We start from the raw sequence: 13,044 nt of genomic DNA, 5'->3' as shown, positions 1-13,044 counted from the left end.
ACAGATATGTATGTATGTATGTATGAATTATGTCTGTTTTGGTTACAAGTGGAGTTATCCTTTATTATATTTCAAACAAGCATTATATTAATACATATATATCCAAAAATTTTACTGAATTAAGAATTAAGTATTATTCCATCAATTTTATTACAGACGGAGGTGCTGAAACTGATGCTGAGTGACGATCCATCGAAGCGGCCGACCGCTATGGGGGTCCGCGCGCGAGCCCCTCTATGGGACCACACAGATTCGCGATTCCATTTCACGCTGCCAATGGGTCCTATCGTCGCTTGATAGATTAATTTTAATATTATTTAATGTAATGCAGGTAACTGAAGTTTCGTGTTTGATTATCGGTCTAGCCAATTCAGTTGAACTTTTTAAATTGGCTTCAATTTGGGTATTCTAGGTACCTTTAAATGTTCATGGCATGGTTTCCCATAACAGGTGTCCTAATTTGAGAATCAAGCGTTTGGTGTGATCGTGTGGCATTTATTTAAATCAGTGTTTAACGTTATAAAGAAGCACGTTTTCATTCGGCGATGTTCGGCAATACTCGGCGATACTCGGTCATACTCGTAGTAACATTATAAAGTCCAGTAACTAATTACCAAGAATAAGTACGTGGATTTAATTGTATTATAAATCATAAATGTCCGTTGACAAAAACAAAACAAGAGGTATTTTTGTGATTACATTTGCATACAAGAAATGTAAATGGCCATTATATCTAAATCACATTGTACTATTTGTGTGTGTTTAGTGACTACAAAATTTTGGTAACTGTGACAAAGTCTGTTATTTGTTTATGCAGCTTTATTATAATTATATGATATTATAAGTGCATTAATTAGTCATTAGTTGTTATTTAAATGGTCCATAATTATAATTATTGTGACATTGTTCTGTATTTTTTGGATTACCCGTTTATGAAATGTACGAACAATATTGTGTATTTGTTGTTGCGAATTGTCACTAAAATGTAATAAATTTGTGTAAAATTAAAATCTATAAAATAAGTTTATTATACTGGTGTTTAAGAATAACAACTACATATAAAAATATATAGATTTACGCACCTAAATAGGAAAGAAAAAATTAATGATCATTTATGTGACATACAATTACTGTGTCAATTTCAGAGGCTGGTAATATTTTTGTGGCATTTTCGTGTATTTAGGTGTCTAAGTTAATTTGATACTTCATATCTGACTTATAATTGGTTAACTTAACGATGTACTAATATCACTATGCTATTAATGTTAATATACAGGGTGGAAGAGACAGTTTTTCAAAAACGAATATGCTCATTATTGTAATCACTAGTGAAGTAAACACTTTTATATTTATCAAAATTTGTGGTATCTCCTGTCTAAACTAAGGAATTATACTACCATATAAGCTTGTGGCTACGATATTATATTTCAAGTAATGAAGCATGCCTTCTTATGTGCTTTTTTATTTAAACATGTAATATATTCATGTAGATGAAAGATTAATATTTGTACGTATCACCATTTGTACGACACACTCGTTATTTTTAACACTACCATCTCTCAAATTGTTATTTGCAATAAACATATAGAGATATGACAGCTACTAATGTAACTAATAAAACATACTAGATTTTGGAATTACAATGTAAACATAATTCTCTCATTTATATCTTTATTTGTTTTTTTTTTTTATTTGTCGGGTAACAGATTTATTGATAGGACAAGAGCATAAGAATAATCAATGCTGGGTGGAAGTGACACTTTCGCAAATTCAATAATAACGTCTCTATTTATTTATTTATTTATTATTCACTTGAATCATGAGATACATGGTGTTACAAAAAGCACAAGTACATATTTCGCCATACATAGACATGTAAATGTGGGATCCTTAATAATAATTTCATTTAATGTTATTTATGAGTCGTTAGTTGTTCGCTGGGATTTATGCCTGGATTGTATGTTGGAATAACAGTGATGTGTTGGTTAATTTTGAAATAATTTGTAACACCAATATTAAATATATTATGGTTATTATGTCATCATCATATCAACCTTTAACTGTCCATTGCTGAACATAAGCCTCCCATTTGGCGGGTATTGCCAGTAGTTGCCACGCTTGGCAGGCGGATTGGCAAGAAATTTGATGGCGGATTATCTTTTGACAGCAATACTTAGAAAGGAATGTATTTATTTATTTGTGCATTAAACATGATATAGAATTTGTATATATTTCAGTGTCGCTTCTACCTGAATGTTTATTCTTGTGACGACAAATTGTAAATGTGACAACAGCTATATTCAGTGTAGTGAGTAGATCTCATTGTTTCATTTGATAAACGCGGTTATTACATGCTTATAAATCGCAGGTATTGCGTGGACATTTTAAATAATGTATATGTAGATATATTCTAGTTAATACATTATATGTGTGTGATCTAATTAAAGCAATCAATACTGTTTAGTATTAAAAATATAAGACTGTGTGTAGCTGTAATGTAGTTATATACACGTGTCTCTAACATTATGCATTTTATTATTATTGTTATATACTTTTTATAAAATAAACAAAACCAATCTTTTAATTTCATATTTACACCAAACTATTATATACTTTATTGCACTTGTAAATTACATTGTTAATGCATTTATAAATATTGTGAGCAAGGGTGGACTTATCTCTGACAGAGATCTCTTCCAGTCAACCCAATGCAGTTAGAAAGCATGTTGTTAGCGGGCAGCTGAAGTGCTACAACTATTAATATTTAGAGTACATAAACAAATATATAGTTAAATAAAATATTGAGATACATAATAAAATATTACATAAATACATATACTATAAATAAATATAATTATGAATAATCATAATCTAAATATATAATAAATTGAACTTAATATTATTAGAAATTTAGTTTATATTGGTATTTAAAACAGTTAAAATTTTAATTTTAGAGGTGGGTTTAGAGAAATTTGATTGCATTCCAAGAATATCTTTCTATAATTGGACATATTTAGGGTCATGAAAAATAGCATACAAAAAGTTGTATAGTATAAATCAAAGAAATTTAATACAAAGCTTATAAACTATCATAAAATGTCTATGTTAGAGCTACGTGTGTAATTTGCTTGATATAAGAAGCCACAGAACGAAAATGAAAGAAGTATTAAATAATGGCAATTAAAACTGCATAGTTTCTTATACTTATGAGTAGAGACATTGAAATTTTCAAAAATAACCCTTATTACAATATGTAATGATATCAATTTTGAAAATTTTAATACACGTAATTTTTACTTCTCCTATCTGTTTCTGTGGACGAAGTGATTGATTCTGATGTTTAATTTGACTTACCTAGTTTAACTTTAGTTTTATTAAATAGGTGTAAGTACTCGTACCTACCTTTGACTAAGAATTAATTACCTTTTTATTTTAAGATCATGTTTTGTAAAATTTATTTTCACTTATTTTTATAGTGTAGGTAGTGTGCTAAGTCTTTAAGAGGTTCGATTTCCGTTTTTTTTTATACTGGTGTACTAGTTTGAATACCAGGCACGATTTGTGTGATCATATAGCACTTTTGATACCATATCTAAATTCAGTAAGCCTCGATAAAAATATTGTAGCTTGTTTTAGAGAGTACAATGTAAAGTTATTAGAGTACGCTATTATACTATTTTATAATTAAGAAACAAATGAGTTTCTATTTTGTTTTCTAATTATGTGGGTGGCACGGCATGATATCGTTCGATTTTACCATTACGATAGAATAATGTAACAAAATGAAGTAAGAAGAATCTTTTAATTTCTCGCAAAGATATTTTCAGCATGACACATGTAAAATTAAAAACGACTTAACGCTCTTAAACAATATCGTAGAATACTGACGGATCTATATATGAAATATTTGTCAGATTTGTGAGTATTCTACGACTATGACGATATATACAAGTTGCTTAAATTTTGTCTAGTGACAAAAAATCAGTATGCATTCATTCGTTGCTATATGCTGATTTTTAGAACAATCTTGCAAGTCTTTCTATATAATTTTCCTTAACAAAAAAAAAAAAAAAAAAAAGACACAGTATGCCATCTATTGATATGCTTTTGTACTAGCAACACAATTAGCATAATGCAGTTCTTAAAGGCGAAATGGTCATTGCTGTGCCAACCACAGTGACAAGCGACTCATTTTGAACCTTATTGTTAGTTTTTTTTTGTATATTGTAACTCGATTTTATTGCGATTACGATAAGGTTCATTATAATTTTCTCATGGTTGACCATACAACAACTGTGTGAATAAGAATGTAAGCTTTAAGAAAACAGAATTTTCATGAAAAGGTTTTTTTCTTATTATAGAAAGAAGCTGTTGAAAATCATATAAGTATATAAATAAGGAATTAAACTTTGTTTTAATTGTATTTTAAGGTGCTTTATTGATCAACTGAATAGGTATGTGTCGTATCTTTGCTAAACTATTTTCGATCACAATGATCGATACTAGAATGTCATGTTTTTTTTTATGGGATGAAAATGAAATTTAGGTTAATCACAATTCTGTTCATTTATAAAGTAGGTTAAAAAAAATAGAAATAGGTATTCTTAAAAAGAGTAGGCGAGTTTGAGGGAGCGAGCGATATGCAAAGGTGCATTTAAATACACTTCGGCAACGATATCATAGATTTAAGCGGATTTCCTTGGACTCCGTCATATTCCTAGTTTACTTAGATTAAGAATACTTGTTTCTAAATTAAATTTAGTAGAAGTAATATGTGTAATCATCAATTTTTTTGTGAGTCTATGACTCGCATAAATCCTAATGGATTATTACCAAAATTAATTAACAATATTATATAAAAACATTCGGGCATATGTTAAAGAAAACACTAGTTATTATGAATACTTTAATATTTCTTGTTAGTTATTATTAATTTGTGATTTATTATAGTTTTGTTCGTATCTATTCAAATAAAGAATATTGAACAGAATTTGCAGACTTTAATTTCAATTCAAACATTATTATATTTAAGGTCGATTTTCAAGTGAATTTTTATTCTATCTCTAAAGCTAAAATAAATTAGTTATTATTTATACAACTTAGAATGGCAAACAAGCTGGCGGCCCACCTGATGGAAAGTGGTAACTGTCGCCTATAGATATGAGCAGTACCATGGACATAACAGAGTATACTGTTTCCCCCCCATGCGTTACCATTCTGAGGAGGAGCTATATCCCACCCTTCAAACCGAAACAGCCATGCAAACACAACTGCTTCACGCTAGAAACACGAATGGCACAGAGGTACCCAAGCAATCGACTTTTGTACAAAGTCTCCCTCTGGTGATCTACAATTATTAGTGGTCTACAACACAATACCTTCGATAAACTATCATTTAATTTTAAACCTATGATTGAAGCATGTTTTAGATGACTTTAGCATTCGTTCCTTTCTGCCTACCTCATAAACGATTTGGCACGTAGATAGTAGTTTCATTAAATGTATTACTCCGCGTCTTTATTCACAAAATCAGGATGAAATTTATTATAAATGTTACTTTTGGTTATTTTCTGTCTAAGGTACATTCTTTTTTCAACAAGTTTCTTTACAAACTTTGACATTTATAATTTTTTATCTTTCTGTATTCATGATTTATTGAAAATTCGTAAAAAAATACTATTGAAAATGCTTATATATATATATATATATATATATATATATATATATATATATATATATATATATATATATATATATATATATATTAAGTTAGAATATAAAATATTTTTATTTATTTATTAACCGACTTTATAAAATAAGGAAGTTCTCAGTTCGATTGTATTTTTTATGTTTGTTACTTACGTTATTTATGTATAAACCGATTTTGAAATTCTTTTTTTATCTGAATGGATATACTTTTAGATTGCTCCTATAGAAATTTTATCGAAATCGTCCCGATAGTCTAGTTTTTAAATAAAAATAGATTATTTTTTGCCACATTTGAAGCCTGTTTTTTTTTTTTTGTGGAACACAAATTATTATTACGTCACTTAAATTTCTACTCTATGTCTAAGATTAGAAAGGCTTAGTTTGTTTTCTTCTTTTTCACAATATTGGAAGACTGCTTAAATTTTCTAGCCAGTATTATGATTAAAGCGGTTGTAGCAACAAATACACCGATCAGATCGAGGTAGTACTTCTGGTAGCACGGCACGTGCAGCGCAGGCGAGCGGAGGTGTGCGGCGCCGCGCGTGCTCGCCACGTGCCGCACCCAGTGCACCAGCTCGCGGCCCGGCGACACCGGCCGGTCGTGGTATATGGCTGATATTTCTTTTGCTCTGATATTGTAGCTGAAAAGACAATTTGTATAAAATATCATCTCCATTTTAAAAATAGATAACCATAAGTGCACGGATAACAGGAGTTAGCTTAATCTTATCAATAATTATTATTTATCAGAAGGATATTGAAGGATATAGAAGTCATTTACTTCAATGCCTCTATCGTCTTCATGTTTCTGCTCTTGAAACTATGTTTACGTGACTATTTTGAATTGTGGAATATAGCAATGAAATTACAGGGTACAGTGGAGAAGCGGAAATGGATTGTTAGTAAAGGAATCTAAGAACCCCATTGCCAGTAATGTACCTTGTTAGATTCAGGTCTACGCGGTTCCCACTGGAAACCATCGTGCTTAATTTGTAACGAGTTAACTGATCTGCTTTAATCCTCACCTATCACCTTTTACTGGTGCCCCATCAGGGTATACCGTTAGCGCAAGTTGGGTTACTATTCAAATATCATGCATTAAAAAAAGCATTTTCCATGTCTTATAAGCTATAAAATATGCACTGCGAAAGTCTAAAAGTTAATATTACTATATTAATTTACTACATCAATAATGAAGTACCGCGTTTGTGATTTATTTTCATCCCAAAAGTTGACTGGTAGAGAATGCTACTAGCATTAAGTTCGCCTATTGTACCATATTTTCTATAAAGTTCTTTAAATAAATAATTTACCGTGGATTAGCCAACATTTCTTCTATAGCAATGATCAAGTCACTGGCAATATTCTCTGTCAGATCGACTCCAATCCCAAATCCTTTATCAACAGTAGACCTCATGTTTACGTACTGGTCGCCTAACACTGGTATTCCTATGATTGGTACACCAAAATGTATAGCTTCTGCAGTCGACAATTGTCCTCCGTGTGTTATGAATATTCGTAAATTGGGGTGTGCTGAAAGAATCAATTTTAATTATTTATTTAGGTATAGAAAGAGTCAACCCTTCCTTTTTCGTGGGTATTGTGAGAGGGGACTAGGGAAACTTAGAGATTGAGAGAGGGGCAGCAGTGTCCTTCTTAAAACATCACCAAGATCTAACTGAGGTTGCTAAACCGCCTGTCAAACGTACCAACTATTAACAAAATCCCCTCAACAAATAAATTGCCATAAGAAATAGTTTTGTTCCTTATAGCACACTATGGAGGAAGCCTATATTTAGGCAGTGGACAAATAACGGCTGAGATGATGACGATTTATTTATATGCTTTTGTATATTCACTTTTAATAGATATTAGATTATAATAAAAATGTACACAAGCGGATTGAACCCTTAAAGGGATTACTCAAGGGAACCATATTATTATTATCTGTGACTGTGTTGTTTTTTTTAACAAATAATAAACCTAGCTGACAAGCCAAATATTGCCAGTAATGTACCTTGTTAGATCCAGGTCTCCGCGGTTCCCACTGGAAACCATCGTGGTTAATTTGTAACGAGTTAACTGACCTGCTTTAATCCTCACCTATCATCTTTTTCTGGTGCCACAACAGATTAGTTATCGGGATAAAAAAAATATCCTATTTCTTCAGATGGGAGGAAAAAAAAATCATTTTTAAAATGTTTCATTAAAATCAGTTAAGCGGTTTCAGAGATTAGCGTCAACGAACATCGTGACCAGGATTTTTATTATTATATCAGAAGTTAACTGTCCACTATTGAACATAGGCCTTCCCATAATGAGAGTTAATAATAATCGTATATATACATATGTACGATTTTAGTATTTTTTTTTTATACAACTTAGAATGGCAAACAAGCTGACAAGTATGTTATGAAAAATGTATCTAAAATATTACCTAAAATGCCTTGTTGTGGCGCCCATTTAACGAGATGAACATTAGCAGGCAAATGTTCTAAATCTCCCTCAAATTTCCAGATTACGTCCTGTTTTAGTTTCGAGAACATAGCGAGCAATGAGCTCTTCATGTCGTCCGACATGTCGATACTTTTTAAATTCGATCCCATGCTAAAGTATATGACACCATGTTTAGCATTGTTCATGAGTTTTAATAAATCCTGGAATAAATAAATAAACTTTTATTATTAAAGACATTTTATGACATAAAATAATATTGTTACTTCGCCTGCAGTATTGATATACGCTGGCAGGGTATAAGTGTAGAAGAGTGATGATTCGTGAAGAACTCTCGGGTCAGGTGTCCCATCATGAAAAGAGTCCCATTAAGAAAAGAATCACCATGGGTACCGCGTGGAGGTCGACCTGACAGGTTATATTGCTATCAATGGCGGTTCCATTGATAGCAGTAAAATCTGTCATGTCTTTGTCCCAGCTTTTAACAATCCCTCCCCCTTTTGTTTAGGAATATAAATATAAATAATTTAAGAATTTGTTCTACAAAAAGATTCGACTTCGATCGTGGCAAAACAAGTTATTTTTATTTAAAAATTAAACTAATGAATTTATTTTGATAAAATTTCTATGGGATCAATTTGAAAGAATATCTTTTGAAATAAAAAGAAAGTATTTCAGGTCGGTTTATAAATTACGAAGTTATAAGGTAACCAAAAAAACCAACTGAATTGGGAACCTTTTTTTTTAAACCAGTTAAAATGTACTTACCGTCGGTAACGGCTGTACTTTCTCCTCAATGTGGTATCCACCGATATATTTGACATTTTGTGTTAGTCTGAACGGTGTTCCCATGGAGGGATGCGAGTTCAAGAGTACTAGAGATGCGTTGAACACTGTTTCGTCGTACGGGGGCATATTGATACCTCTTTTTTTCGCTATTGATGAATATACGTTATGATAAATTCGCCTTTCAAATAAACCGAAAATTACACTGGAAGGTATATTCAAATTAGAGAAAATGATTTTCTTTTAACTCACCTAACTTTATTATTTGATTAGTTGTTAAATAAAAGTTAGTTATAAAGTTCAAGTTTTAATTTCTGTAAATATATAATCTAATAGTTTAAGTAAAGAAATAAATAGAAGTATAAAAGGCGCTCTTATTGCTATGGCAATCTTTTACAGACAATCTTTGGTTGTCTTTGTCTTTGGTGGAGGAGTGAAATTATAGGGTAATAAATAAAGCACTTTAACACTCAGGAATGGGCAACCCATGAGAGATAGTATAAGTACCTATCACAAAACTGAAAACCTATACACAATTTCTCATAAAAAAGACTACTATTATGTACAAATGTAAATAAATGAACCTACAATCGATGGAGAAAGAAGGCTCTTGAGTGGTGACCCCGTACAGGCAAACGCAGTGTAGGACGACCCCTAGATGGAGTGACGACCCAAATGCATTACAGGCATCAGTGAGTGCAGGTGACTCAGGATCGTTCCTTATGTCAGTTAATGGGAGAGGCCTATTTTCAGCAGTATGTTTAATATTCTGTGATAAAAATTTATATAGGTAGATTGGAATATCGATTATTTATGTGCGTCTATAAATTTCCGATTAAATTGTTATCTAATATTTGTGTTATTAAATTATTAATGACGTAATGATTATGATAACTTGCTACTTACTATTTAATTATATATTTTTTCACTAACATATAGAGCTCCGCTATTCTCTCCCAAAATGAAAACGGGACTTTTCGGGTAGAAAATAAGTCCAAGTTGTATGCTGGGTTAGGAATTTCGTCTATTAACCTTAGTATTTGCCAGTGAGCTTCTGTAGAACCGATCCATATTAATGGACATTGAAATAGTGGCGCTATACTGAAAAATATTATTTTGTATGTAACACAGATAATAAAATAAATACTTATTAGACTAGTTTTTGCCCATAACTTTATACTTACGCTATATTTTTACGCTATTTTTTTTAAGTTGGACCTTCAGGAACACATTTGTAAATACCGCATTTTGGAACAGTAAGTAGTTTATGCGCGATTTCAAAATAAACAAATTTAAAACAAACAAATAAATTTCTGAAAATGGTTCTCTTAATAGGAGCAATAAAAACCCACAAATTCTTATATTAATTTTTTTTAAATATCTTCCATGTACAAACTGCGTCTATTCACACCTTTATTATATTAGTAATAAAGAGTGCGACATAAGATACATCTTACGTGAAAAGTCAATTTTTAATATTATTAATTTGTGAATTTTATTTGAATATTAGAATAGTATAAAGAAGATAAAATAAATAAATTATATATATATATCTCTGTTTCAATGAACAGTTTCATTTAAAAATCTTAACTAGTGTTTATGTTGTAGTCAATAAGCATAAAATTTTTAATAGTTAAATATAATTTAACTATTAAAAATGTGATCATAAGAAAAGTATTTTCAAGCAAAATAACAAAATTCCGAACAATATAGTTTGCTAAATCATAGGGAATGGCAGAAATCGATACCTATTACTATAGCTTAAAAAATGCTGTATAGCCCGGCATAGAAAGAGCCACCCCTTCCTTTCCTGTGGATGATGTGAGAGGCGACTAAGGAAACTTAATGATCGAGGGATGGGCAGTAACGTCCCTCTTAAAACATCACCAAAGCCTAACTGCAATTGTCAACCCCACCTGCCAAGCGTAGCAACTACTTACAAAACCGACTTATGGGGGAGGCCTATTGTCAGCAGTGGACGTTTAACCATTGATATGGCATACCTACTAATATAATAAAGCCGAAAGTTTTAAATGCGCTAACCTCTGTACTTACCAGTTTGACTTAGAAATCATAAAATAAAAGAAATCAATAAAATAGATGCCTACATATATAATATAAATAAATATTTAACTAAAAATAAATAAATAAATATAAACCAACTTACCCAGCAATAGCATCGAAGAAGAACCATTCCAACAAAACCACATCAAATTTTTGTTTAGGGTCAGACAAGAACTCTGTTACATTGTAATCCTCTAGAAATGATTTGTGATACATATATGTAAAATATGAAAAGACAATGCTGTCTCCCCAATTTCCTTTGCCCACTAATTGCTTGATTTTTATCCTCTCATCTAAGAAAAAATGTCAATATAAATTTAAGAGTAGGAATATGTAATTACTCATCTCAGAGTAAATTAATTCGTCGATTGCTTAGAACAAATTTTCACTGAAAAAATAAAACTAGATAGATACCTTTATATTGTTCTTCAATTCTATTTTTTAAAGGAGCAACGCTGACCTCCGTCAAGTTGGGATTTGTTCTTCCTTCGGGAAATGACGTAATATAAACGACCTGAAAAAGAAACGGTTTTAAACTCAGCTAAAACGATAAGATAATTTAAAAATCTTTTGAAGTCGAAATGATAATTATTATAAAGTTATTTATTACTAAATCTCTCCCTCGACTTTGCTCATATGTGGCAGTATATTAAATATCACATATGTTAAATTGAGACGTAAACTACTCATGTCCGAAATTACATTAAAAGCCGATCAGCTATTTAAGCGTGATTCAGTATCAATTATATGAACATTTTTACAGACATAAAAAATAAATATAATATATAATAATTGAAATTATGATATAATTATATTTTTTATAATACTAGAATATTTTATAAAAGATAGAGAATGTAAAGAGTAACGAAACAGTATGATCTTACCTCATGGCCAGCAGCCAATAAATGCTTCACCACACCTTTGCCCAGCAAGCTGTGACTTGGCGATGGCAGTGGGAACGACACTAAGATCCTTAGGGCTTCGTTAGTTGATAAAAAAGATAATAAAGCCAAATATATACAAGTTTTTTGTTTCGCCAACATCTGTAATGAGAATATAATTATTAAAAAAGAAATAAAATTAAAATTAAACGTATATAAAAATGCAAATAAATTATTGTTTGCTTGTCCTACGTCCAAAAAATTACCCGTTTCGAGAAAAAATAGATTATATCTCTATATGCTTCTATCTACATCATTAGAAATTACAGTCGTGAGTGCAACAATTTTCTATTTTTACAAATTTATATAACAAAAGTTTAAATATAATAAATAAAAGTTTATATATTTTTATTTCCTTTTATCATAATTAATTTCCCGTTACATATATAAACATCGAATAAAAAAATTTACATAAATTTAAAAAAATATCACTATGTAACAATCATTTAAATTAAATAGTCGGCAAATAAAGTGCAAATTTGAGTCATCATTCAACACTTACCTTTAATCAACTTTATTTAAAAATCGCGCGTGATTATTCGTCAATAAATATATAATTAATAATAAACAGGTCTGTTCATTATATAACAAATTTAACACCAATATGTCTGTTCTTGAAGTTTGAACACTTAAATACACTTCTTAAGGTATTATTTATTTAACAACATCGCTCCTCAACTACTGAGAAGCGGGTACACGCTTGAACGGTTTCCACTGCAGTGTACTGTGGGTGTGTGTAATTTGTTCGTAATACTATAGTTATTCATATCCTTATGCAATAACTTTAATAATTTTCTGCGGTTTTCCCTGCACAGAATCCGATGTAAAAAGTTCATTTAATTATTTACATTCTTGTGCTCTTTGGTAGCCAGTACTGACCCAAATATAAATTTATGTGCCCACTGGTAAACATAGGCTTTCCCCATAGATTGGGAAGTTATGCCAATAGTTGCCACGCTTGGCAAGCGGGTTGACAACCACAGTTAGGTTTGATGATGTTTTGAGAAGAATGCCGCTGTCCATCTCTCGTCCATTAAGTTTCCTTAGTCGCCTCTTATGACACCCACGGGAAAGTAAAGGATGGTCCACT

The 13,044-nt window shown here is 31.0% G+C and overlaps 2 protein-coding genes across 2 annotated transcripts in view; one reads left to right on the top strand and one right to left on the bottom strand.

The window, feature by feature from the left end:
• The window catches only part of LOC113520240 (eukaryotic translation initiation factor 2-alpha kinase), a 22,285-nt gene extending 17,295 nt beyond the window's left edge, over positions 1 to 4,990 (top strand). The window contains exon 15 of the mRNA XM_052900218.1: positions 157 to 4,990. Coding sequence (XP_052756178.1) covers positions 157 to 297 — 141 coding nt within the window. The 3' untranslated portion in view covers positions 298 to 4,990. The remainder of the gene's footprint in view (positions 1 to 156) is intronic.
• Positions 4,211 to 13,044, bottom strand: LOC113520238 (UDP-glucosyltransferase 2-like). Its single transcript, XM_031914803.2, has 9 exons — positions 12,457 to 13,044; positions 11,898 to 12,056; positions 11,428 to 11,527; positions 11,117 to 11,306; positions 9,856 to 10,050; positions 8,932 to 9,154; positions 8,147 to 8,366; positions 7,023 to 7,242; positions 4,211 to 6,350 (listed from the first exon to the last, which is right to left on the bottom strand). The coding sequence occupies exons 2-9, from the start codon at positions 12,054 to 12,056 to the stop codon at positions 6,086 to 6,088; spliced, it is 1,572 nt and encodes a 523-aa protein (XP_031770663.2). The 5' UTR covers positions 12,457 to 13,044; the 3' UTR covers positions 4,211 to 6,085.

Source organism: Galleria mellonella, unplaced genomic scaffold (genome assembly GCF_026898425.1).
Source record: "Galleria mellonella isolate WM207_F2 unplaced genomic scaffold, CSIRO_AGI_GalMel_v1 utg1267, whole genome shotgun sequence".
Classification (NCBI taxonomy): Eukaryota; Metazoa; Arthropoda; class Insecta; order Lepidoptera; family Pyralidae; genus Galleria; species Galleria mellonella.
Note: the sequence above shows the minus strand (reverse complement) of the source record. Positions and strands in the feature narration are given on the sequence as shown.